This window comes from Eulemur rufifrons, chromosome 7 (genome assembly GCF_041146395.1).
Source record: "Eulemur rufifrons isolate Redbay chromosome 7, OSU_ERuf_1, whole genome shotgun sequence".
Taxonomy (NCBI): Eukaryota; Metazoa; Chordata; class Mammalia; order Primates; family Lemuridae; genus Eulemur; species Eulemur rufifrons.
In genome coordinates this window covers 208,271,677-208,298,875 of record NC_090989.1, presented here as the reverse complement: position 1 = coordinate 208,298,875, position 27,199 = coordinate 208,271,677, and the positions used below count along the sequence as shown (strand labels likewise).

The 27,199-nt window shown below is 45.2% G+C and overlaps 3 protein-coding genes and 3 pseudogenes across 3 annotated transcripts; 2 read left to right on the top strand and 4 right to left on the bottom strand.

Annotated features, from left to right (window-relative positions):
* Positions 1-469: 469 nt before the first annotated feature.
* Positions 470-1,420, bottom strand: LOC138385937 (pyruvate kinase PKM pseudogene; annotated as a pseudogene).
* On the bottom strand, positions 1,407-3,054 carry LOC138387171 (alpha-aminoadipic semialdehyde dehydrogenase-like; annotated as a pseudogene).
* Positions 3,055-6,690: 3,636 nt separating this feature from the next.
* LOC138387170 (AP-1 complex subunit sigma-2-like) lies at positions 6,691-8,746 on the top strand. The gene is made up of 2 exons (XM_069474062.1): positions 6,691-7,114; positions 8,709-8,746. Exons 1-2 carry the CDS (start codon positions 6,691-6,693, stop codon positions 8,744-8,746), a joined length of 462 nt encoding a protein of 153 aa, XP_069330163.1.
* Positions 8,747-15,018: 6,272 nt separating this feature from the next.
* On the bottom strand, positions 15,019-23,663 carry LOC138385936 (kelch-like protein 36). The gene is given in 4 exon segments (XM_069472111.1): positions 15,019-15,720; positions 22,103-22,127; positions 22,983-23,220; positions 23,372-23,663. Coding segments are annotated over 4 exon segments (1,257 nt in total).
* Positions 19,255-20,385, bottom strand: LOC138387895 (BAR/IMD domain-containing adapter protein 2 pseudogene; annotated as a pseudogene).
* LOC138387891 (glutathione-specific gamma-glutamylcyclotransferase 1-like) lies at positions 20,392-21,066 on the top strand (the record flags this gene model as incomplete). Its single annotated transcript, XM_069475068.1, has 1 exon — positions 20,392-21,066. A coding segment is annotated over one exon (675 nt), but the record flags the coding sequence as incomplete, so codon positions are not given.
* Positions 23,664-27,199: the final 3,536 nt, after the last annotated feature.

Sequence of the window (27,199 nt, the reverse complement as noted above, 5' to 3'; positions counted from 1 at the left end):
AAGGGAGGCCGTGGGGTTGCGAAAGCAAGTTAGGGCCAGGGCCAGAGTCTGCTTAAACTGGAACCACTGCCCCACACCCTAAGGCCCCTACTCTTGCTAGCTGTCTCCTGACCCCAGGTCAGGGTTGGGACTTCTCTGCACATCCATTTTCTACAGAAACCAAAGCAGGTATACAAAAGAGAAGGAGTTGTTGCCCTCTTGCCACAGACTCTGGGGGCCTACAGTCTTGCATTCCCCCTTTGTCCCTTGCTTGTGGGACCACATGATGGGCAAGCAGGCTCTGAGCTACCCCAGCTGAGCAGAGTCTACAAATAGCCATGTTTCACAGCGGCATTAATCTTCTCCCTGGTGTCCCAGCCCACTAGTGCCACACTACAGCCCAGAGTGAGCTCTACAAGCATTGCTGGCCTAATGGATGGGTCGGGGGAAGGGGATGGGACAGGGGCTGGAGGAGGGGCTCTGGGGTCCCTCACAGCACAGGTACTACATGCATGGTATTGGTAAAGCCAGAGCCAAGGTGCCACCCAGTCAGCACAATGACCACATCTCCCTTCTTGAAGAAGCCTCGGGCCTTGCCAACATTCATGGCCAAGTTCACCCGGAGGTCCACATCCTCAGCCCAGGCCTCCTGGACTGCATCCTTGCACAGCACAAGGAAGATGCCATGGTACAGGTGGGCCTAGCAAGCTGTCTGGGGATTCCGTGTCACAGCAATGATGGGGGCACGTGGGTGGTATCTAGCCACCTGGTGAGCAGACCTGCTGGACTTGGTGAGGACGATTATGGCCCCACTGCAGCACTTGAAGGAGGCCTCCATGGCGCCCACCATGGTGGCTTCTGTGGGGTCACTGGTAATGGGCCCCAGGTGACAGAGCTGCTCAAATAATTGCAATGACGGCCTCTGCCTCACACACAATCATGCACTGCATGTGAACAGCTTCCAGAGGGTAGTCCCCCTTGGCTGTTTCTCCAGACAGCATGATGCAGTCGGCTCCGTCCAGAACTGCATTGGCAACATCACTGCCCTCAGCCCGGGTGCGGCGGGGCTTCTTGATCATGCTCTCCAGATCTGCGTGGCACAGATGACAGGCTTCCCAGCTCGGTTGCACCACCCAATCATCATCTTCTGAGCAAGGAGGACCTTCCCTGCAGGAATCGCGATGCCCAGATCACCACAAGCCACCATGATCCCATCACTGGCCTTCAGGATCTCGTCAAACCTCCGAACTCTCTCGTGATTCCCCCAAAGGAGTATGGATGGGAAGAACAGAGCAGACACACAGACTCCTGGGGGCAGGGCCTGCTCTGGGACTGATCCCAGAGCTGGAAGAGAAGCTTCAACCTCTGGCCTTAGAAGGCTCCTAGTGTGAGTCTCCAATGCACCTACTAATCTTTTTTTTTCATATTCAAAATGATGCATTTATTCCAGGCAAAACTTAATTTTCTTTATCTTCTTCAGAAGCAGCTGTAGGAATGCCTAGAAGACTTTGAGTAATGTCCATCTAAAACACCTTTACTGAAACTTGATTCCTTGGGCCAGAGGAAGGTCCTTACTGTAGTTGATGGTACAAGTGGATCTTCTCACGTACTGTTTCCAGGCATCACTGCCATATGCTTCACTCCTCCAAATGTACCTCCAATCTCAGCACCACTCACTGGAATGTTGACATTTACAATGCCACAGTCAGATCCTTTAGGTCCAAGTCAGCGTTGGATTTGACCCAAATCTTTGGTGAAAATGCTACTTGAAAGTCCCTGTTTTACTTCATTATTCCATGCAAAGACCTCTTCTTCATTCTTGAATTTAGAGACGTAGAGAATTGGAGCAAAAGTCTCTGTGTGTGCAATGGATGCATCATGGGTGAGACCCACTGTGCCACCTTCTTTCTTTGCTTCCTCCACTGCTCCAAGAAACATGCTCACTGCCAGTTTGGTGAGGTGTGGCCCAAAGAGAACATTAGAGTCCCATGGCTTCCCAATGCGAATTTGTGCATAGGCCTTTTTAAGTCTATTTACAACCTCATCATGGATGCTTTCATGTAAAAACAGTCGCCTCACAGCGGTACACCTCTGGCCGCTGTCCCCACGGTGGCAAGGAGAGCTGATGGAACTACTAAGCTGAGGTCCACATCCTCAAAAGCAACAATGGCATTGTTTCCTCCAAGTTCTAACAAGCTTCTCCCAAACCTCTTCTGCACCATAAGGGCCACCTATTTTCCCACCCGGGTGCTCCCGGTAAAGGATAGCAGGTTCACTCGCTCATCTTTGGCCATTGCTGTGCCGATATCTGCTCCACCACAAGTCCAGGAACAAATTGCACCAGGCAGCTTGTTGTCCTCCAGAACCTTAGCTATTATCTTTGTGACAGCTACAGTAATTAGGGAAGTTGTTGGAGCTCCTTTCCAAAGGCAGACGTTCTGGCAGATCATGGCAATGGCATTGTTCCAGCCATACAGCGACCGCCACAGGGAAATCGAACAAAGTGATGATTCCAACCAGGCCTATGGGATTCCACTGTCCGATGAGGGCATGGCCAGATCTTTCAGAAGGCAAGATAGGTCCCCGAATCCGTGACAAACCAACAGTGTAATCACAAATATCCACGTACTCTTGAACTTCTCCCACACCTTCCACTAAGATTTTCCCCATCTCCAGAGATACCAAGTTTCCTAGGATTTCGATCTTCTCCCGCAAGGCATCACCAATCTGTCTTACTATTTCTCCTCACTTTGGAGCAGGAATATCTGCCCAGACTTTCCATGCTTCCATTGCTTTCTTTACAGTTTCTTCACAGTCTGCCATGCTGGCCTGTCGAACTCTTGCTATTGGTTCATTGTTAGCAGGACAATAGGTGATAATAACCTCTCTCAGGCCTCCTCAGCTTCCATTATACACACCCTCATTTTCCTCGGGGAGCCCCAGCTCTTTCAGCCAGGCATACTGGGGCTGATTGATCAGCAGAGTGGACATAAAGGTGGCAGGCCTGTACTAAGGTGCCAAGAGCTTGCTGGTCCTTGCAGCGTGCACACACAGCGCGTGGGGCAGGGTCCACATACTGAGCCCCAGCCTCCATTTTTTTTTTTCTTTTTGGAGTTTTGCTATTTTTTTTTTTAAACAGAAACCTGTTTGTGCTATTAGGGAGCCAGATGTCCGAGCTCTGGTGGCTGCTCCTGGTCCTTGCCTGCAGGTCAAACAGCGAGCGCCTCTTGCGCCCTCCCTTCTGTCAGTTCGACTCTGTCTCTGTCACCATCTGGCCCTTGTGCACAATCCATTGTCACTTGCCATAGGTCTTCCTATGAGCTGGGGATGGTCTCTGCCCCAGGGCACTGTGGACATTTGGGGCCCGGAGCATTCTCAGCAATGGGGCGTCCTGGGCGCAGCTGGGTGCTGAGCAGTGTCCCTGCATCCACCCACCATGCCAGGAGCTGCCCCTGTTATGACAACCATAGATGTCCCCAGACACAGCCCAGTGTCCCCTGGGGGGCAGAATCCTGAATCGCCCCGACTGAGAATCACAGTCAGTGAGAGACACCCCAGAGAAGGAGGCCTCTGGGCTCCTGCAAGCCATGGGACACTTCCAAAGTGCCACAGAGCCACAGAGGTGGATGAGGCCTTCCGTGGAGGGTGCTGGCCCCGCTGGCAGTGCTTGTGACATCCAGTTTCCAAGCAGGGGCCGATCCGTGGCTACAGGCAGTGACAAATCCACAGCACGCCTCAATCAGAAGCTCCTGTTTCCAGGTGACATTGTGCTGTGGTCACAGCTGCTGGGCAGCCTGAGAGACCCAGCTCTGAGTCTCAGGAGTGGCCCTGCTTCTCCGCCTGTCGGGTGGGAGAGCTGACCACCCTACTTCTTCTCACCCCAACATGGAGCAGCTCTGATTTCCTCATTAAAAGTGGGGAAAGTGGACCAAAACCAGCCTGAGACACCCTGTGCCCTCGGTGGCTGGCCGAGTCTGCCCTGTCCCCTGCAGCTCCCAGGGGGCAAGAGCTCAGGGCTGCCCTGCTCCTCTGAGCACAGCAGCCGGGAGGGAGGACACAGGGGTGGGGGTCTGGCAGGCTGTGGCCCTGCTACACCAGCGTAACCTTCTCCCAGACCTCTCGGGGGTCCCAGAGTTCTCAGCAGGGCCTGGAAGTGGCTTTGCTGGGGCCCGCCGGACCCTAAGGAGAGAAAGGCAGCCCTGAAGACTGGGGAAGTAGCAGGCGGCAGGCACCCGGGGGTGGGGGGGGTGGAGGGGGTGGGGCCGGGCCAGGGAGGCCAGACTGCTGGGCTGAGGCCCCCAGGGTGGCTCTGCCCGGGTCCCATGGTTTCTAATTGTGGCCCTGTAGGTGTGCAGGAGACTGGTGGGGTGGGCGCTTGGGGCCCTTCCACACTGTGGGACCTTGGCGGCTTGGTGGTGCCCTTGGGGCAACAACATGGTCTCAGAGGCTCCTCTGGGGAGAAGGGTAGGAGGCAGCTTGAGGCCCTCAGGCCAGGGTCGGCAGGCTCACTGGGGTACCTTGGAAAGCGGAGGGCTGGTGGGAGGGCAAGACCCCATTTCCTGCTTTTGGCAGAGGTGGAGACCCTAGCAGACCATGCTCTGCCCCCACGTGGGGCTCCGTGGGATTTGCGTGAAGACTGCAGACCTCCCCTGGCAGGGGTCCAGGCTTCACGTAGACCCATCCACCCAGGGCAAAGGCCAGTGGTGGAACCTTCTGGTTCTCGGGCATGGTTTCTGGGTGAAATGGCAGGCGGAGGTGGAAAAACAGTTTCGGACACGGCAACGCTCCTACCCCCACGAGGCCACTGTCCTGGCACGGGAACTGGATCAGGCTACACGGCGGTCAGAGACGAATCCGGGAAAAGATTCAGACAGAAGCTCCATTCCTAAATGGGCCCGATGCTCCTGAAAGCAACAGCGGGGACCCCCCTGAGTGGAAGTTGGGGGGGTTCATACCACATCCCAGGCCCCCAGGAGTTGGGGGTGAACTCTGGTTTATTTCCTGAGACTTGCTAACAACTCCTACGGGGGCCTGGGCTGTCTGGAAGGTCATTTCTTCCTCGGCCCGGCCTGGTGCCTGGAGGGGCTGAGCCTGCCACAGCAGACAAGTCATTCATTGGACCTGAACGCCCTGTTTGGTCGCAGTGTCGGGGAGGCCCTGCCGAGCCCAGGGCCACGGGCAGACGGTGGCCCATCCTTGTCGGGGGCCTAACTGGTCCCCGCAGCTTGGTCTTCCGAGCACAGGACGGGAATCCGGATCCTGGGCCCTGATGCCAGCTGAGCGGATGAGGGAGGCCGGGGGCACAGCCAGTCTCAAGGGCGCCCCGACAGAGCCGGCAGAGACGGAGGCCCAGGCTGCTGGCCCGGGTCCCTCGCGCTGCGCCACGGGCGCTTCGAGCCCGGCTGAGCCAAGTCCCTGGAGGAAGGTGTCTCACCGACGCCCATGTCCCACGACAGGCCACCGGGGTTACCGGGAGGATGAGCCAGGCGAGGGGAGGTTGCCAGGGAGCCGGAGCCCAGGGCTTCCCCTGCCCACGCTCTGCGGTTTGTCTCTGGGGTGGTGACTGGTTTCACTGTGTGGCGTTTCACTGCTGGTTTCACAGCAGTCGTTCTGTCAGCTGTGGGTCCAACCAGACCGGCGAAGCATCTTTCTCGTCATCCTCTTCATCATCTTCCTCATCCTGATCCCACCCCAGGTCCCTCTGCCCCCAACCACAGGAGGTGGCGAAGGTCCAGCTGCAGTTCCTCCAGACATTCCCGAAGATGCTCTTCCTCTTCATCATCATCTTCTTCATCTTCCTCATCCTCATCATCCAGTTCCTGAAGCCGTTTGCGCTTCCCATCCCCCTCTGCGGAGAAGTGGCAGGAGGTGGCGGTACATCTCTTACCATTCACCCAACCATTACCAAAGGCAGAGAGTGCTGCAGAAGGAGCGTGCAACAGAAGGGAGAAGGGTGGTCCTCACTGGGAAGATACCTGGCCGCATGACTCGATCAGAGCTGAAACAGAGGTTCTCAGTTTTTGGAGAAATTGAGGAATGCACTATCCACTTCCGTGTCCAGGGTGACAACTATGGCTTCGTCACTTACCGCTATGCTGAGGAGGCGTTTGCAGCCATCGAGAGTGGCCACAAGCTGCGGCAGGCAGATGAGCAGCCCTCTGATCTCTGCTTTGGGGGCCATAGGCAGTTCTGCAAGAGGAGCTATTCTGATCTTGACTCCAGCCCGGAAGACTTTGACCCTGCAACTGACCTGTAAAGAGCAAATTGGATTCCCTTGATTTTGACACATTGTTGAAACAGGCCCGAAAGAACCTCCAGAGGTAACCTCGGGCCTTTCCCCTCCCCCTTTTTCTTTGGAGGTGCCCAACCTCCTCCACCCCTCCCCCACTCTAGGGGAGAGAGCTGCTAGTGAGGACATGACTGTTTTATAAAGAAATGGAAAAAAGTGAAATAAAAAATATGTTAAAGACCTCTCGCCGTCTGCGCCCTGCGCACCACTCCGCGCCACGCCCCGGGATGTGAGGTCCAGTCCCGGGCTCCGCGACAGCCCCGCGGCACCTGTGGTTCGGGAATCGCCTCAAGTTTTGCGGGGCGTTTTCGCGAGGGGCCGGCGGCCGGGGGCGGCGGCGGCCGAGGACTCTGGGCGCCCCCTGCGTGGCGGCGGATGCCATTGTCTGCTCCGCTCCTTGCCTGTCACCTCGCCCGGGCTTGATGCAGTTTATGTTGTTTTTTAGTCGTCAGGGAAAGCTTCGACTGCAGAAATGGTATGTCCTGCTATCAGACAAAGAAAAGAAAAAGATTACAAGAGAACTTGTTCAAACCGTTTTAGCAAGGAAACCGAAAATGTGCAGCTTCCTGGAGTGGCGCGATCTGAAGATTGTTTACAAAAGATATGCTAGTCTGTATTTTTGCTGTGCTATTGAGGATCAGGACAATGAATTAATTACCCTGGAAATAATTCATCGTTATGTGGAATTACTTGCCAAGTATTTTGGCAGTGTGTGTGAACTTGATATCATCTTTAATTTTGAGAAGGCTTATTTTATTTTAGATGAGTTTCTTTTGGGAAGAGAAGTTCAGGAAACATCCAAGAAAAATGTCCTTAAAGCAATTGAGCAGGCCGACCTACTGCAGGAGAAATCAGAGAATATGTTTCACAGCAGGAGTTTCACTGGGTGTAAGAAAGCGTACCAGAATACGTGCTGGAGTACTGACATGCATCAAAACGTAGTAGGATATATAAATTCAGTTTGTAATTATTATTTTGGCAAGTTTGTTATTTATGTTTTAGCATTACCTGGAAAGTCTATAATTATATTAAGTTCCAAGGGATTATCCCAATTACTTCATTAAACTTATATTTTCTTAGGGAATTTTGCTCTGATAATGATCCATCATCAGGGCTTATAATTTATTTTTTGCATGCAATATTGAAATATGTTCAGACGTTCACTGACAAAAAAGTACTCATTAAGTACTGTGAATTGCTAATACCATTGATACAGAAGTAGACTTTTCCTATGAAAATGAGAGCTTCTGTAAGAAAATGAAGCATTTGGGAGTTTAATTTATTATGAATAGCATTATTTTAATTTGCTTCTTCATTCCACTATAATTTATTCTGAGTAGGGAAGAAAAAGGGCAACTGTCTCTTTAAAATGTTTGGGAATTATTGAAAGGGTACTCACCCTAACAATTATCTGAGGATTAAAATTTAACTGACTTTCCTCCTCAGATACTTTTGTATTTAATGGTTGTATAAGTTTAGGGATCTATTAGGTTTTTGTTTTTTTTTTTTTTTTTTTGGAACAGTTTATATGATTTTATAGCTCAAAATTTAAAAGTTCCAACTTGAATAAATATGAAAAGGAGGATACTTTTAAAACACTCAAATAAGCAGTTTTAAACTTTTGGAGTCATAAACCTTCTGGTGGGGCATATAATCCCTTTGAGAGTCTCAAGGGTGATGAGCCCTCTCCCCAGGAAAATTTGTACGTAATTTTGCCTCAGATTTCAGGGAATTCTTGGAGCCCATAGAAGTCCATCTGTAGACACTCTAGGGTCACTTTACTAACCTCACCTCAGGTTACATTTTCTTCCTTGTGATGCGAGAAACATCTTGTTAGATATATTTGTAGTCATATACATTTGACAAATCTGGAGAGTTCTTTAAAATCTATCTGGAGGATTTTTTAAAAACTAATATCCTTAGTCTCAAAGTCACACTCTTTGGATTTTTGGTTTTTGTAGCTCTAAGTGACCAGTTAAAAACTTTCATTGCTACTTCAAGTACCAGATGGGTGACTACTTTTCCACTTTTTTTCTAGCATCTCTATTTCATGTAATAAAAATCCTGATGAATGTAAACACTGGTGGAAGGGAGTATTCTAACTGAATTTTCAGTTAACTCAGTACTGACCAGATAACTTACACTGAAAATCTTTTCAGAATATTTTTAGTAAATACAGTGTTTCAGGATTTTGTAGGATTTTTGGAGGACATGGATCATCATTTTGCTTACCATCGTATACAGTAAAGTTATAAAAGATGAATCTGAACTCCTTGGCAATGTCTAGAAGTTAAATACTCAGTTATAAACCAAAGAACAAAAGCAAACAAAAACTTAAGTTTTAGGTAACTTTAGGTACTGTGAACTAAATGTTCTAGAAATCTGATTGTATCTATGTCAGTTTGTACACTGTGTATAAAAATATATGTATTTCTTTTGTAGCCACGTCAGGAATATTTTAATGTCCCTGTGTACTAAATGACTACTCATCGAGTATGCAGAATTTCACAGAGGAAATAGAGTGAGAAAATGTCCTCAGCTTAGTGACTGATTATCTTGTATGATAATAACAGAATATTTCAGAACCAGTACCCTTATGATTGTATTTTTTTCCTATTCTCATTCCTAATTCTTTTCCATTTTATTTTCATTCTATATGTGATCTTGATACAGCTTATTCCTGTCTGAAACTGATTTTATCTCATTTTGACAAAATATGGCCTATGAGTGTTTTCAGTAATATTTCATTTTAAACACATGCATGTTATCATTAATGAACCATCTGTGACTAATCATATAGGAAGAAAACCTAACAATCATTAAAATGTTTACCAAAGAAAATATAGCTGAAGTGCTAGTTCAAAATAAGCAGTGCCATAATATATAGTGTAGTTTGGTCTTCAAATATTGAGAGGCAAGGGGGAATGATTTTGTGTGATTATCTTACAATCTATATGAGCTAATGTGTTCTAATGTATCATGTAAAAGTGTATGTCGAAATAATACAAGAAAGCAAAATTAATCTGTACTATTGTATAATACTTAAAATTAAAACTTTCAGTTTTTAGGAAACATTGAGCACCACATTTATTGAATCACATTTGTGCTATGTAATAATATCGAACAATCCCTTTAAGAATTTATAGAAAGCTATGTCTGAAAAGTCTCTTCTGCAATATCTATTGCTTAATAGTAGCTTTTTCAAAATATTAATGCTAAGTTTATTTTATAGTTAAAAAATCCTATTTTGAAAGGAATCTATTCTAAAGAAAGGGAAAAAGAAAACATCCTAATGTTAAGTTTTAATACCTAAAGACTTATATTTTACTAGTTATGGCTTTCTAATATATTAAGTCTGCATTTAAATACTTAATGCTTTATTAACTGTTGCTTTATATTTCTGAATATTAAAACTTTTAATATTGATCACTATTGTATATTTTAATAAAACATACAGCATGTTTTATTATAAAAGCAAAAGTACCAAATAATTCATTGTTTATATCTAGAGAGCTTAAAGCCTGAGTTTAGTAAGTTATTAAACAATAACTTCAGAACAGGATCAAATGGGTTTACCACTGAAAGAAGACCTATGAAAATGTGTTTTGACCAAACTTAGTGTTGGGCAGGTATACAGATGAGTTATTTCCATTCTAACCATTCTTGCTGTAATATACTACATTTGAAGCACCTGGATGTGCTATCAAATGAGAAATTTAGCATTATACATTTGAAGTTGAGAAACATTGGTCTTTCATTTCCATTTGTTTCCTCCATCCCTTCCTCTGCCCCACAATTTGTTATCCATCTGGTTTTAATGCCACACAAATATGCATTGTCTCATGCCTGTTTGCTTTGGATGCTGTGTGTTGAGCTGTAACCAAATGTTGCTTCTTTTGTTATCTGTATACAGCTGCTTGCTTTAAATTAGTAGATTCTGAAATAGCTTTCCTTGCATGTCTAAAATAAAAGTATCGCATGTAAAATATATATATATATATATATGTGTTGAATCAGAAAAAAAAATTTTTTTCACCAGTCATTTAAATCTTTATTTCAGAGTACTAAACATTTCAAAAATGTAATAAGTAACTACCCAAAATCACACTTCTCTGAAATGTAATTAAAAGCTGTACAACAAAACAAAAATAAATATTATTCTAGAAAGAAAATATTTGGCATTCTGAAATAATGTTAAAAGAGAAGCTTTCCAATGTAAAAATGTCTAGATTTTTACTTTCTATTACCAGACAGAAGGTTTGGATCTTTAGTGGTTCCAATCTGACTTCAGTCACAGGAGGAATGATTACATTGTGCTTAATGAACTTCAATCCTAACAAAGCCAATATACTTTTCCAGTACAGTGCTTACTTTTTTAAAGATATGTTATATAGCCAGTACTAAAAACTATTAATAGTGAGGCCAGATAGCTTAAATTAGTTAATTTGGTACACAAGTGGTTTTATATATACCTTGATTGCTTAATATTTCTAATTAACTTGTTACATTCCTCTCAAAATCAACCAATAAATATATGGTTTTAGTAGAAGGTAAACTGAATTTTGTTTCATTGATTTCATTAAAATATGTCAGACATGGTTAAGGCTTATCTTCTGTCCTTCCAGATAATTTATATTTTCATTATGAGTATAGAGCAGTCACACCATGAGTTATATCCTAATCATTTTACCTAAATGTAGAGAAGTTGAAAGTTAAATTTAAAAATCCGGATAGTTAAGAAGTTCTTACACATTAACTCTTTCAGAAACCTATGATGCCTTTTCTTCATGAGTAGGACAAAAGTAGAATTCAGTTCATTTTCATGAAAATGAAATGTACTAATAAAAAGTACAATGCTTATGAATATTTCCATCAAACATTCTGAAACCAAATTTCCATTTGTAAAACTCACTAAAGAGAATAAATTTTCCTTTAGAGTCATGGCCACACACTGGAAAAAGAATTGAGAAGGGCTAATTTTAAATCAATAAAATATTTGAGGAAAGACACAACACAAAACAGGGAGATGAATAAAGCAAATATGTTGTAATAAAATACTCCCTTGTAAACACATCTGTCTTTTCCTCCCACATTTGGAAATGTTACCTAAGTTTTAAAAATTCTCATCAAAACATTTTATAACATGAGTCATGTAAAATTAGGCCTATTTCAGCCAGATAAACTATAGCTGTTAAAGAATTGCATTATCCTGTTTGTCAGATGAGAGGTAATAACATTTTATTCTCTCAATGCTGAGCTCAGAATTCCACACGTCTGACACATGGGTTCCAAGGAGGAAAAAAGCACAGAAGCACCACTGGATATGCCTCATGTTTTGGTATTTCAAGTCACCAATAACTTAATTTACTGTTAGCAGCTGACAATCACCGCTGTGTGAACACTGAAAGCCGTGGGTGTTGGTGCTATTCATCATACAGTACCAGCGGGCCTCTGTCATCTTTCAAAAATGAAGCCGCTTTCCTTCCATTCTTCTGAACGTGATCTTCATTCATTTTCACCAAAGCTTCTATCTCAGCTAAAAAGTCAGCTTCATTATCTGCTGAGATGTTTAAACCAGAAACAGCATTGAAGAGGTCTCATTCATTAAGGGTTTCCTTAACTCCCCCTTTCTGGAAAAACTGTGAGACATTACTACAGTCACGGAACAAGAACTCCAGGCCATGAGGATGGGTTGGTTCTACAGACTGACTAATGTCAATCAACCAGAACTTTCCAGCATGCCACAGCATGTTATATTCTCTGAGGTTGACATGGACAAGTGTACATCCATTATATAACTGGAGGGCCTATAGATATCGGTCTACAATATCTATCAGGGTTTTTCCAACATTTTCTTCTAGAATTCTTACAGTTTCATGCCTTAGGTTTAAGTCTGTTATCAATTGTGCATTAATTTTTGTGAGAGGTGAGAGGTGTGGATCCTGTTTCAGCCTGCTACATGTGGCTATCCAATTTTCCCAGCACCATTTATTGAATAGGGATTCTTTTCCCCAGTGTATGTTTTTGCCTGCTTTGTCAAAGATCAGACGGTGATATGAGCATGGATTCATATATGGGTTCTTTGTTCTTATCCATAGATCTCTGTCTCTGTTTTTGTGCTAGTACCATGCTGTTTTGGTTACTATACCCTTGTAAGTATAGCTTAAAGTCTGGCAAACTGATGCCTCCCAATTTGTTCTTATCAAGTAAGGTTGCATTAGCTATTTGGGGTCTTTTCTGATTCCACACAAAACAGAGAACTATTTTTATAGGTCTGTGAAAAATAACATTGGTATTTTAACGAGGCTTGCATTGAATCTGTAAATCACTTGGGGCAGTATAGACATTTCAACAATGTTGATTCTGCCAATCCATAAGCATGATATATTTTTCCATCTGTTTACATCCTCTGCAATTTCTTTCCTTAGTGTTTCATAGGTCTCCCTGTGGAGGTCTTTTACCTCCTTAGTTAAATATATTCCTAGGTATTTTATTTTCTTTGTCACTATTGTGAAAGGTATTGCATCTTTGATTTGATTCTCAGCTTGACTGTTATTGGTGTATATGAAAGCTACTGATTTGTGTACGTTGATTTTGTAGCCTAAGACTTTGCTGAATTTATCTATCAATCCCAGGAGTATCTTGGTTGAATCTTTGAAGTTTTCTAGATATAATATCATACCATCAGCAAAGAGCGATAGTTTGACCTGTTCTTTCCCCATGTGGATACCACAAATGTTAACAGACAGACAAGGCCTTAATGCAAAGTAATGGCTCTCTAATTGTAGAAGTCGGGCACCATGAGAAAGGCATTCAAATGAGATCCGAGAAGGCGAATCTGCGGCATTCACACGCCACTCCCTCTCCTCGCCACAGCAGTTATTTTTAATTGATCCCAGCTAAGACATGTCGATGCACTGCTCCAGGCAGCCACAACCAGCCTCCTGGAGTAGGCACACAGATTCAGCTAACGCATCTGCAAGTGCTGCTGCCATGAATTCTGAATCCCCCCCAGTTCCGGGAGCTGGGGTTCTGTGAGGTGGCAGAGAGGCTCCCTTCGCCCTTCCATCCACACCATAGATGGACCCATGTTATGCACAGCCGTGCTGTGAGAGTCCAACAGGGGTGTCTACAAGGCTTTTCAGAAGAGTGAAACTATCCCACCAGCCCAGCTCGACATCTTTGACAAACAACATATGGGCCCAGGGGATTCACACAGCCAGAGGGAGGGAAGGAAGGAGCCTCGGCAGGATCCCCACACACCCACTCCCTTCACAGGCCCGTCCCTTCAGAGTTCACATTGGAGCCTCCTTTCTTGTTTCCTGTGTGTTCAATGGAACAATGTATTGGACACCTACCATGCTCCAGGCACTCTCGTGCAGCCGAGGGTGGGGCACACAGGTCTCCTCCTCCAGGGAACTTCCATCCTGGTCCTTTCTTCAACGTGTGCCCAACTCCAGCCAGGCCCTTCTCCAGTTTCTGACACCACCACATGGGACTCCTGACCTGCTGTTTGGAGACAGGAAATGTAAAAGTATTGAGAATGCCTTACATGTCTCACCTCCTCACCAAGTAAGCAGTGCCATTGAACACACGACCTCATTTGATCCTCAAAACTGCCTGTGCAGGAAACACTCAGTGATTGCCACACAGGGCTCTCTAGCCAGAAGACGGGGCTCACCCCAGACTCTGCCACTTCCTAGCTGTCTGACCTGGGACAAATCCCTAAACTTCACCGCAGCTCAGTAAAACAGAAATAATAACACCTGCCCTGCCTACTTCACATAATTGATGACGCATTCAGTCTACATTAAAACACCTACTATGCTCCAGGTGCTGGAATAGACACAAAATCTATAAGATATTGCCTGTGGCTTCAATAAGACAGAATCCAGGAGCTTCCAGCCTGGTATGGGGAGGCAGATTATGAACAAATACATGCAATACAGTTCAGAAATCATGGTGGTAGAATTTGGGTACAGTGAGGAGACAGACTGACTGACTGAATAATGGATATATATAGAAATGGGGACTTTAGAGAAGTCCTTATGTAAGGAAAAAAACTTGCTAACCTCTTACCAGGGGGAATTTCCATGTACACAATTGTTCTAAGGACCAAAAAAGATGGTGTGTGTGAGCCTACTCTACAATTTACTGTGAAGAACTGCACACTGCAATGTATTCATGTAAAATGCCAGGTTTTGGCTGACAAAAATGTGTTTATTTATTAAGCTAGGTTTGTTGCTGCTGCAACAAACAACTGCAAAGTCTCAGAGGACTAACATCACAAAGGTTTATTTCTTCTTCATGTAAAATGTCCAGTGTAGGTGGGCAGGGCCCCTGCTCCACACTCTGGCTCAGGGATCCAGGCTGACTGACGCATTATCATCATGTAGCTACTGCATCTGGAGCACGAGGTCTCCTCAGTCATTGAGGAAAGAGGAGAGAGAGTTGGAGGGCATACAGCTGGCCCGAAGTCACACATGTCACTGTCACCCACAGCCCATGGGCCAGAATCAGTTATTAACACATGGTCCTGTCTCACAAGGTCCTATCTAGTTGTTTTTTTTTTTTTTTTAGTTACATATAATATTTAATCGGTTACCGTGATATCATAGAAATACCAGGAATCATAAAAGTAAAAAAAGCTGCTAAGTTGTACAGGAGGTTGCCAGGATCGGAGCAGTTGCTCCTGGTCTGCAGACACTCGGGAGCTGGCAGTGGCCGAGGCCCGGGAGGGCGCCGGTGGGTCAGTGGCCCCAGTCCTGCTGCCTCTTGTCCTTGCCCTTCTTCTTCTTGTCCTCTAGCCGCGGCTTCAGGGCACAGACGCAGGCCGACACGCCGGCAATGGCCTTGGGCAGGTCGATGGCTTTGCTCCACTTGTTGGCCTCGCGGTCGTGCACTTGCTTGGAGAAGGCGGTGTTCTCCCAGCTGTACCCGCCCAGGATGTAGACGCGGCCCTCCCACCCGGCCACGCCCGACTCGCTGTTGGCGTGCAGCCGCGGCGCCACGCGGGTCCACTGGGTGCGCTGCGGGATATAGGCCTCCATGCCCAGCACGTCACAGCGCTCCACGGACTCGATGTTGTCGTCGCTGCCCCGGATGGAGTAGATGCTCAGGCTGCACATGCCGTGCCAGCCGCGGGGGGTGGTCAGGGGCCGCCGCTCCTCCCACACGTCCATCCGGTGTGCGAAGCGCAGCAGGTTCTTGCGGTAAGGGCCCATCTGGTAGTCGTGGCCCCCCGAGATGTGCACGAAGTCTTTGTAGATGGTGCCCGCGTGGCCGTACGTGAACCTTGGCAGGCCGGCCACATAGGACCAGGAGTCGGTCTTGGGACTGTCCCTCACTACCGACGAGAGAGCTCCGTTCTCATTCCGGCCCCCGACGGCCACCAGCATGTCTTCAATGGAGGCGAGGTAGAAATCCACGTGACGCTGGTTCATGGAGGCCACCTTGATCCGCGGGGGTCATACCTATAAAGAAGATTGGAGGCCGCATCCCCTCCGTTGTCCTGTGAGAAGCTTTCTTTTTTATTTTTATTTATTTTTTGTTTGTTTAGTGGATTGGATTTGATTGTGGAGATACCTGGAAAATCTTTCTTGTTATATTATTCTGTTTGGGGAGCTCTCACCGACCACTTTCTCTTTTGTTTGTGCTTTTGTTTTACAAGGTAGGTCAAAGCTCATTTCCATTCAAATTGTTGTTCACTCTTTTCTGTTTCCTTCCTAGAAGATACACCTCTAGGTAGGAAACTAGACAACATGGGAGTTCAAGTCCAACTGGAAGCCTCAGACACTAGAAAAAATGCACAGGGATCATTGCAGTAAAATGTGTACATTTTCATTTTTAAAGTTTCTGTGCTTTGTAGCCCAAAATACCCAACAAATAATTGCAATTTACAATTGAAAGAAAATGCAGAGGTAAGACTGCTATTACCACATTCTTTCATAACTTTTAATATTAAAATGTTTTAAAAATTGACTGTTTATTAAATTCGGACAATAGTTGAGGATCATCTAACACATATACATGTTGATGTTGATATAAGTCCAAATTCTGGTTTAGAAATTCAGCAGTGACTTAAGTTGATTTTAACTGAGCTTTATTCTGAAAAATAATTTTCTTGTTGCAATATAGATCTGCTATTAACAAATGAGCAAGATGATTGGTACTGTTTGTGCCTTTAAGATCATAGTTCAAAAGAATTAAGCAAACCTGATAACAAAGATAAGATAAACATAACTTTATTCTCTTTCAAGAACCCAGAGGAAAGAGCCTGGAACCCTATTCATTAACTTAATCAGAATCAGAAGCCCTTAAATTTCGTGGTCTCATTTAACATGTTATAGCAATAGACTGAATATTCCAAAAACAATAGCAAAATCCATGTTACTCTCAAATACATAGTTAAAAAATGTAATAACTCTCTTAGCCAACATAGAGGAGGGCTGGGCTAGTGAGCTACTCAAACATTCACAATAAATAAAAATTACTTGATGTACATATAATGATCATGTTTTCATAACCTAAAATCACAACACAAAATGTGACAATAGAATTGTGTCACATTCAGGAATTAGGAAAGTATTTTTTGGTCTACATAAATGGTGGGACAGAATCTTCTAAATCATAATTGTTCCAGAAGACCCAAGACAGACATCAACACATGTATACTGCCCACTGGTCAGTAATCTCAGAACTGGAATACAGTAAAATAAAATCAATACAATTCAAAATTTCTTCATCTAATAAAATACTTCAAGATCTTGCACTGCCTTAAAGAAATGAGCATAAACAGTAGCAACTGGAAAGTAGCTGTAACAGACACCGGGCACTGGAGAATCCAGTCTGACAAATGCCAAATAACTGTTTGTGTTTAGCAAATAAAACGGTAAGATGATATCATGACGGGTTTTTTTTTTTTTTTTGAAGTTTTTATTTTGCCATAAAAGGAAGGTTTTTTAAATAAAAATGTTCTATTTCTTCTTAGGATAACTTTATACATATTGATTTATGTTTATCTATAAAATCAATTGAATGATTTTAGTCTAGTGTTTTAACATTATCTCAAAGGTTCAAATAATCTTAAGATTCTAATTTACAGATAAGACTATATGCCATCCTACCTCAGCCACAAAAAAAAAAAAAAAAAAAAAAAAAAAAAAAAAGACTATATGCCTTAGCATTCATTTAAACGTGATTACTAGAAACTTACATGTTTCATTTGAAAATATAAATTTAAAGGTTTTTTTTCAGGAACAACTTTTTTATTTTTTTCATTTTGTTTTTAAATCAGCAAAAGAAACTGGGTCCTAGAAGCTTCAGTGATCTAAGCAGCAGCAAGTTTGTGCATTCATTTTTTTTGGTTTTGTTTAAATACGTTTAAATTTTCACACTGCTGGCAAAGCTCATTTGCATGAAATTCTGCACCATACATACTAACTGTAGTAAAGTTACCCCCCCATCCCAGGAAGAGAAAAAAAAACTACCCTGGAAGATAATTTTCACTGAAATCTAACCAAACTTTGTTAAGTGGATTGTGACAAGATTATAAATGGTATGAAAAATAACATTTTAACATTTGACCATCAACTTTAAGAAAATAGTTTGCCTATACAAATGTTTGTAGTTTTTAAAAGGTAATATAGTCTACCCTCATATGGTCTTCAGAATTAAAGCATAATGAACAGGAAAGAGCAGGGAAAGAATGCAAGTGAATGCTAAGGCAGAATATCACCTCTTTCAATAACGCCAAATGCCTCCTTCATGGCACGAACTACTCCCTGACAGCCGGCTTGTTTCTTTTTAAACAGCATAATGTTACGAGCACTTACAGCACCAGTATGTTTATTGTTATCAATTACATAGTTTATTTTATCTCTGGTTTCCAGCTAAACATTCCCTTTGACATCTTCGGGCCTTTTTTTTTTTTTTTTTTTTTTGCAGTCATCAGTAGTTTATTGTTTGTTTAGTCCAAACACATTCAAAATGGAAACTCAAAGAATACTTTCTACCTGAAACAATTAAACTAGATTCTACTAACATATAATGCTTAACACATTACAGCAATAAAGATGGTAATCCATTGTCTTCTATACCTACTAAGCCAAGATGGTAAAGCCAATTTGGTTGCAATAGTGTCATAAGAATATTACCATCAAAATAAAATAAAATCAGCAAATAACAGTAATGGTAGATGACTATTTTTACTCTGTTTCACCAAAAAGGGGACAAAAAGTTAAAAGTCCACAGTACTGCAGGTGAACAATCACCAGGTAAACTTCTCCATGTGATGTTTTAATCTTTATTCATGGTATGTAAAGACTGAAGCTGAATGGCTCTTTGCTTTACTTTTCTATTACACTTAACATTTATCATTACTTTTGGTGCCAGAATAGTTTTCATGGGTGGCAGGGCAATATCCAGGATTGGAAATTATATATATATATATGTATATATGTATAAGAATCTTATACATATATATATATATATATATATATATATAGGGAAACAAAGAAATAGAAGAACAGAGAAAAAAATACACTTGGGGAAAATAAAACTGACAATAAAAGCAACCACTTATTTAAAAGTAGTCTGAATAAAGCCTTTTTGGGGTGAGGGGGCAGCCTGTTTATTGACTGCACGTGTGGGAGTGGAGGGCAGCTGGGCTCCTCTTCCAGCTACGGCTGACTGGATGTCCTCCCTGTCCTCCAGACCCAGGAGTGCCCCAGGGCTCTGTGGCCCATGACCCAGAGGCGCCTGCCCTCAAGGAGGCGGGTCCCTCTGCCCCAGGGCCTCTCAGGGACCAGCCCTCACTCCGTGGGGCCTCAGCCAGGTACAGCCAGGATCCAGGCCAGATTGCAGTGGGCGCAGTCTGGCAGGCGGGGGCGTGGCCGTTCCCTAAGCAGGAACACGTAGATGGTGACAGATAGATTCCATGTGGGGGTGGGGTGGTGGCCACAGGGGCAGCAGAGCAGACGTGGCCCTCAGCTGAGGAGGGGAGCAGACCTGTCGTTGGTCACCGTGGGTTTCGGCTGTACATGGGCGAAGCGATTCCTGCTCACGGACCCGGCGCCATAGTCGTCCAGACCCTGGGAGAAGGCGGGTACCGCCACGCTGTAGGGCCGCTGCTTGAATGTGGCGGCCATCTGGGTGGGGAAGGCCCGGGAGGACGCGCCATAGTCGGGGATGGGGGGGTGGCAGGGCCAGGTCGTCCTCGTCCAGGAGGTTCCCGGAGCTACTGCTCTTGCCCTGCTGCAGGAGCTTGGTCTCGCTCTGGCCATAATGCCAGCCACCACGGGCCTCGGGCACCAGCAGGGTGATGAGGTCCCCTTCCTTGAAGCTCAGCAGGGTGCTGTTGTCCCCAGCTGCGTGGGAGAAGATGGCCTTCACCTGCATGCTCCTGTTGCGCTCCAGGCCGGCAGCCATGGAGCTGGAGCGGGGCAGTCTTGTTCCCAGTGGCGGCATAGCTATTTTGGGGGGTCACGCTCTTGCGCACGGGCAGCGTGTTAGAGCAAGAGTAGCTCAGCTTCCTCTGGGACCCAACAAACGGTGCCAGCTCGGGGGGCACCGGCAGGGGCTTGGCTCCCGGAACGGAGTCTGAGATGACCGGGTTGGACTTGGAGGCCGACAGAATGCCGGGGAGGGTGGCAGCGTTGCTGCTAGCCACTTGCTGCATCAGCTGGACCGCGCGGTCGGGGATCTTGTTGGGGTCAGCACAGCCTGTTGCCACAGCGACAGCTTCTGGGCCAGCAGCTCCTTGACCTTGGCGCGGTAGGCGGCAGCGTTCTTGGCCACGGCCAACCGCTTCTCCACGAGACGCCACGGCCAACCGCTTCTCCACGAGGAAGCAGAACCGCCGGCGCTCCTCGGTGAGGGCCCTCTTGTAGGCCTCGGACACGTAGCCCTCCAGCTCGCCCTGCTTGTTGCTGATGGCATCGATGTACTGCAGCTCCTTGTCCGAGAACTTCTGCGGGGTCTTGCTCCCCTGGCTCTTCTTGCGGAGTTTCTTCAGCTCAGCCTGACACTCGTCCAGGGCGTCACCTTTGCTCCGTCTGGTATTGCTTCAGCTCGGCACTCAGGTACCTGCTTGACCTTGGCGAAGGTGGCGGTCTCATGAGCCCTGCACCGTGAAGCAGGAATCCGCAGCCCCGAACACCGTGCCCCGCTCGCGGTCCCCTGCGCCCTCCGCTCAGCACCCCCGGGACGACGGCGATGCTCAAGCACTGTGGACTTTCAGGTGCGGCTCCCTGGTGTGGAGGCCTGACTTCACTTACAGTGACAGCCCTGTGGGCTTTGTGCGCGGCTACAGCCGCCATTTCTGGCAGGGAGACACCTTCCATCGGGGCAGCGACAAGATGCCTGGCGGTGTGGTGACTCTCCTTGAAGATCACGAGGGCTGCACTCGGGGCGTGACGTACCAGGTGCCAGGCAAGCAGGTGAGCGAGGCCCTGAAGTTCCTGAATGTGCGGGAGGCAGTGCCTGGCAGCTATGATACCAAGGAGGTCACTTTCTATCTTCAAGATGCCCCTGACCAACCACGCAAGGCGTTGGCCTATGTGGCCAGCCCAGAGCTCCCTGGCTACCTGGGCCCTGTGCCTGAGGAGGCCATCGCTAGGCAGATACTGGTCTGCCGAGGCTTCTCTGGCCACAACCTTGAGTACTTGCTGCGGCTGGCAGACTGCATGCAGCTCTGTGGGCCTCAGGCACAGGCTGAGCAACTGGCAGCCATTGTGGACGCTGTGGGCACCATGCTGCCCTGCTTTTGCCCCACTGAGCAGGCTTTGGCCCTGGTCTGAGGGGCTGAGCCCCTGCACGGAGTGCCCATGTGGACATCCGGGCCAGACATCCACTCCAGTGCCCAAGATTGACTTAATACAGTTAGAGCCCACTGAGAGGCCATGGTGGGTGGCTGGGGCTTCTCTTTCAAAGCCCCTGCCTGTCTGCAAGCCTCCAGCTCTCTGTTCAACACCGACTTAACAACTTGAAACTTTATTTATTGCACCATGTTGGTGTGGTGGGCAGGGTGGGGGGGGGCCTGCCCTGGACACAGGCGCCCTGCTGAGCAGTGGCCCCACCCCAGGCACCTGGAGTCTGGCCACATTCCCCCCAGTGCTGCTAACCCCACACCACCCAGGCCTCCACCTCTCCAGGGAGTCTCCAAGAGCCTTGATCCTCTGCCCACTCAGACCAACTATTCCATAGCTCTGGAAACTCTGCCTGCCAAAGGTCCCAGCATGCCAGATGAGGGCAGCAGGGAGTGAGGAGAGGGGCCCCTACCAGGATGGAGGCCCCTGTCAGCCCTGCTCCACCCAGTCCCCAGGGCAGAGCTAGATCTGATACCTGGACACAACTGTTTCCCCATTTGGTTTTGTTTCCCTGTTCCTCTGTCTGCTGGTCTGTCTGGGCCACTCCTGTCTGTCTGTTCCTGAGAAGCTCATCACTACAGGCCCTGGAACTTTCCCAGTCCATCCCATACTATTATGCATAAACCCGTCTCTATCTGAAAAAAGACAAAACAAAACAAAACAAAACTAGATATGAGGAAATAGATGGAATGTCTGGTGAGCATCAAAGTTTCTATCCTGGCGACCAAAGAACTCTCTGCATTCTATCCAATGAGGGTGTTTGGCTAATCAGAGAGTCCTTTAGGGAATTCTGAGTCTGCCTCCCTCAGGACCAAGCAATCCTGGGGTACAACTGGACATGTATTCCTCTTAACTCCAAAGTGACTGGCCATGGCAGAGAACTAAGGAACAATCACAAGACTTGTTATTTCTGTGACTCAGATGAGCACAGAGTTAATAATAATCAAAGCTATCATTAATTGAGCACTTGCTATGTGCTAAGTCCAGATCCCCTGTATTATCTCATATCAGCCTCAAAGTAACCCAGGGAGATAAATAGTACTGTTAGCCCCATTTTTGTTTTCAATTTTTTTTACCGTAGTAAAATACATGTAGCAGAAAATTTAGCATCTTAAAAATATTTAAGTGTACAGTTCAGGGGTATTAAGTACATTCATATTGTGCAACCATCACTGTCATCCATCTCCAGAACTCTTTTTATGTTGCAAAACTGAAACTCTGTACCCATTAAACAATAACTTTCCATTCCTCTGAACCCACAACCCTGGCAACCACCATTATACTTTCTGTCTCTATAATTTTTCTAAATTTCAGAATATTACAGGGGTACAAACGCTTTGGTCACATAAATTGCCTTTGCACCAGCTGAGTCAAAGCTGCAAGCATGCTCATTCTCCAGACAGCACGTACTGCACCCATTAGGTGTGAATTTACCCATCCCCTCCTCCCGCCCCCGACACCTGCCCAATCCCTGATGAATGTTACTTCCATATGTGCACCTAAATGTTGATCTATTAGTACCAATTGGATGGTACTAATCAACATCCTTTCCAAGGATGTTCTCCCAGAAAATTGGCAACCGCAGCTATGGAGCCATCCCCAAATTCACCAGTGGCCCAGGAGGGAAGGCTGGAGAATGGAAAGGGTGGGGTTTGACCCGCAAGATTTATGGGCTCCAGAGACTGGAGATTGGAACCCCATCTATGCCTCACACGAAACCTTATAATATGTGCTTCACGCATCTCTTGAGTGCAGGGATCAAGGATAAAAGCTCCTGGGAGGTGTTCACATGGCATTTCTGACCCCTCAAGAATGCTAGATTTCTGGGTTTATGGTGGGTGTCAGACTTGAGAACAGTACAGCTGGCAGTGATCCTGGACTGATGCTCACGCACAGGGACCGTGCCTTCCTTGATCTCCCCCACCTTCTGGTCCAATTGGAAATTCAGGGTTTTGTCAACCTGCTGCTTCTCTGGGCCCCTGGGTAGATAATTTCCTGATTTATACCTCTGGAGGCTAATCCAGTCACTATCTGACTCCTCCTCCTCCTTATCCTCCAGAACTTTCACCAAAGTATTTCTTGAACCTATGTATAGATAGATCTTCTGGGAACCTCTTCAGATCTTGCCCTAGGTTCCTGGTTGGGTCCTTGTCTTCTTTGACACTTATGGAACCCTCCTGAGAGAATCTTTCAGAGTGCCTGGAGCCCATCTTCTGTTCATCCTTGCTGCTTTTACCTGCAAATGCCCCATGCTTGTCTTCTGCCCCAGGCTGACCCCTCCCTGGGAATTCACCCTGAGGCTGCATCATGGGTGCTTGGGATCTGCAGGGAGGGCCCAACTGGTCTTTATCGGGGGTGAAACTCCTTTGAATATGTTGCTTGTGCTGCTCCTGGTGCTCAGGGATGATCGAATCTCTGAGAAGAACGGAGGCAGACTTGTGGCTCTGAGAATCCTCGCTATCCTGGGGAAGGTCTGGAGTGGGTTGGCTACAGGAGGCCCGAGAGTTTTTGAGCAGAGAGGATAACATTTGCCCCTTTCACCTCAGTCACTTCTGCAAGGGCCATTCCAGATGCTCACCTGCAGTTGGGATGAGGAATTGTGCCTTCTCCTGGGATGTAGGGCAAGTTGTTCTACAGCTTCCTGTAGGGTCCCCTTTACTCTGGGGTGGAGAGCAATATGGTACTTCTGGGGGAGCAGGAGACAGAGGGACCTGGCTGTGGATCTTATCCAAAGGTGGGGGCTGGGGCTGGGGCTTGGGCAAGGTTTGAGTCAAAGACTGGGGCTGGGGCTTGGGCAAGGTTTGAATCAAAGCAAAACTAAGAAAATAATTTAACATAAACTGATAATTTTTTTTTTTTTTTTTTTTTTTTTTTTTTTTGTTGAGACAGAGTCTCACTTTGTTGCCCAGGCTAGAGTGAGTGCCGTGGCGTCAGCTTAGCTCACAGCAACCTCAGACTCCTCGGCTTAAGCGATCCTACTGCCTCAGCCTCCCGAGTAGCTGGGACTACAGGCATGCGCCACTATGCCCGGCTAATTTTTTCTATATAGATTTTTAGTTGTCCATATAATGTCTTTCTATTTTTAGTAGAGACGGGGTCTCGCTCAGGCTGGTCTCGAACTCCTGACCTTGAGCAATCCACCCGCCTCGGCCTCCCAGAGTGCTAGGATTACAGGCGTGAGCCACCGCGCCCGGCCTAAACTGATAATTTAAAAGGTATTTCAGCTCTTCCTCTCTGATTACTCTTACTTCAAGAGATTTTTCCCTTCAGTAACATATAGTTCGTAGTAATTTCATCGTGTTGCCATTTTCTGAGAGAGTGCTCAATTTCTTCTTCTCTATACTCCATTCTCAACAAAATGTCTAAAAAAGAAGGGTAAAATACAGATTATGTGTTTTGTTTGGGTAAGAAATCATTCTGTTACAGGATAAAGTAATTTTCTTATTTGACCTCAAAGATCACACATTTTCTAACACAAATGAGCACTTCTTTCTGAGTTACTGGGAGCTATTGTACGAAAACACATTTAGTTAAGTTTCTAAACATGACAGAACAGATAAGTTAATTCATGATATAACTTGTGCTTAACATTCCATTATTCACATTTTAGGCATATACAATGAATAAAAACAGAAATATGTTACTTATACAAACACAGGCACATGTAAGGATGTCGGCACAGAGTAATTACCAATGTGTTTCTGATCACAGATGTCTACTTCTTCAGCACATGGTGTAAGTTTCTCCACATGCCCTTAATTCAGCCATTGGTCTTTCATAATTTTGTAAAAAGGTGAACTGTTCATTAGCAGCATAAAATAAAATATACTGATAATCACAATACTTAGGAAAATTTATTTGCAACATTTCATAGACTATAGGTCAAAATATGACTTAAATTGTTTTTAGTGTCTCAATTCCTGCTTAAAAAGCCCCAAGCAATTCTATTTCTTCCTGATTGCGCCTAGGGAAGCTGTGTTTCTAAGAATTTGTCCATTTCCTCCACATTTTCAAGTTTATGTGCATAGAAGTTTTTATAGTATTCATAGGTTATATTTTGTATTTCTGTGGCATCAGTTGTAATTTTTCCTTTTTCATTCCTGATGGAGCTTATTAGAGTTCTTTCTTTTCTTCTTCTTCTTAATCTAGCATGAGGCATGTCAATTTTATTTTTTCAAAGAATGAACTTTTTGTTTTGTTAATCTTCTGCATAGCTTTTTTTATTATCAATTTCCTTTAGTTCTGCTCTGATCTTTGCTATTTATTTTCTTCTGCTGGGTTTGGGGTTGGTTTGCTCATCCTTTTCCAGTTCTTTGAGACAATTCATTAGATTGTTGATTTGTGATCTTTCTGTCTTTTGGATGTAGGCATTTATGGCTATAAATTTTCCTCTCAGGACTGCTTTAGCTGTGTCCCACTGATTTTGATAACTTGTGTCTCCTTTACCATTCAGTTCAAATCTTTTCATTTCAAGAATCTTTTGATACCATTCAGTTCAAGAATCTTTTGATTTCCATCTTGATTTCCTCCTTAACACAATAATTGTTCATCAGAAGGTTGTTTAGTCTCCATGACTTTGTGTAGAGATGAGAGTTTCTTTTGGAGTTGACTTCTAATTTTATTCCAATGTGGTCTGAGAAGATACATGGTATAATTCCTGGTTTTTTTAAAATTTTTTGAGACATGTCTTGTGGCCTAGGATATGGTCAATCTTAGAGAATATCCCCTGAGCTGACAAGAAAAATGTATATTCAGTGGTTTGGGGGTAGAATGTTCTGTAAATATCAGTCAGGCCCATTTGTTCTAGAGTTCTGTTTAAGTCCATTGTTTCTTTGTTTATTTTCTGTTTGGAGTATCTGTCCTGTTCTGTCAGAGGGATGTTGAAGTCCCTGGCTATTACAGTGTTGCTGTTTATCATTTTGTTTAGATCAAGTAGGATTTGCTTTATGAATCTGGGTGCCCCTGAGTTAGGTGCATAAATATTTAGAATTGTTATGTCTTCTTGTTGAATTGTACCCTTCACCATTATAAAGTGACCATCTTTGTCTTTCATTACTTTTGTTGATTTGAAGACTAAGTTATCTGAAATCAGAACTACCACCCCAGCTTTCTTTTGGCTTCCGTTTGCTTGAAATATTGTTTTCCATCCCTTCACCTTGAGTCTGAATGCATCCTTGTGTGTTAGATGTGTTTCCTGAAGACAGCATATACTTGGCTTGTGTATATTTATCCATTTGGCCAGCCTATGTCTCTTTAGTAGGAAATTCAAGCCATTCACATTTGAGAGAATTAAGTGGGGCAGATTTCTGTTCACCCTGTTGAGTTGAACTTTGTTGCTCTGTTTTCTCTTTTGAGCCATTGTGGTATCTGGCCTTTGACCTTTAGTTTTTGGATGATTTTACATTGGTGAGTGTTTATTGTGGGGATCCATGTGTAACACAATTTCAGGGATGTGGAAACGGCCCAAGTGACCATCAATACAAGAGTGGATTAGTGAAGTGTGATGTATGTATACGATGGAGCTTTCTGCTAAGCCACAGAGAGCAGTGGTGATCTAGCACCTCTTGTATTGTCCTGGATAGAGCTGGAGTTCCTTCTACTGGGTGAAGTATCGCAAGAATGGAGGGACAAGCACACATGTACTCACCACCAAGTTTGTATTGACTGATCAACACTTAGGTACACATTTAGTGGTAAGATTCATCAAGTGTCGAGTGGATGGGGGGAGGTAGGGATGGGTGTATACACATCTAATGGGTGCAGTGTGCACTGTCTGGGGGACAGACATGCCTAAAGCTCTGACTTGGGTGGCAAAGGCAATGTATGTAGCCTGAACATAGTGAACTTATCTTTGACAAAGTTACCAACAATGTACAGTGGGGAAAGGACAGTCTCTTCAATAAATCGTGCTGGGAAAACTGGATGTCCTTATGCAGAAATATAAAACTAGACACTAATCTCTTGCCACATACAAAAATCAAATAAAAATGGATTAAAGACTTAAATATAAGACCTGAAACTATGAAACTACTAAAAGAAAACTTTGGGGAAATGCTTCAAGGCA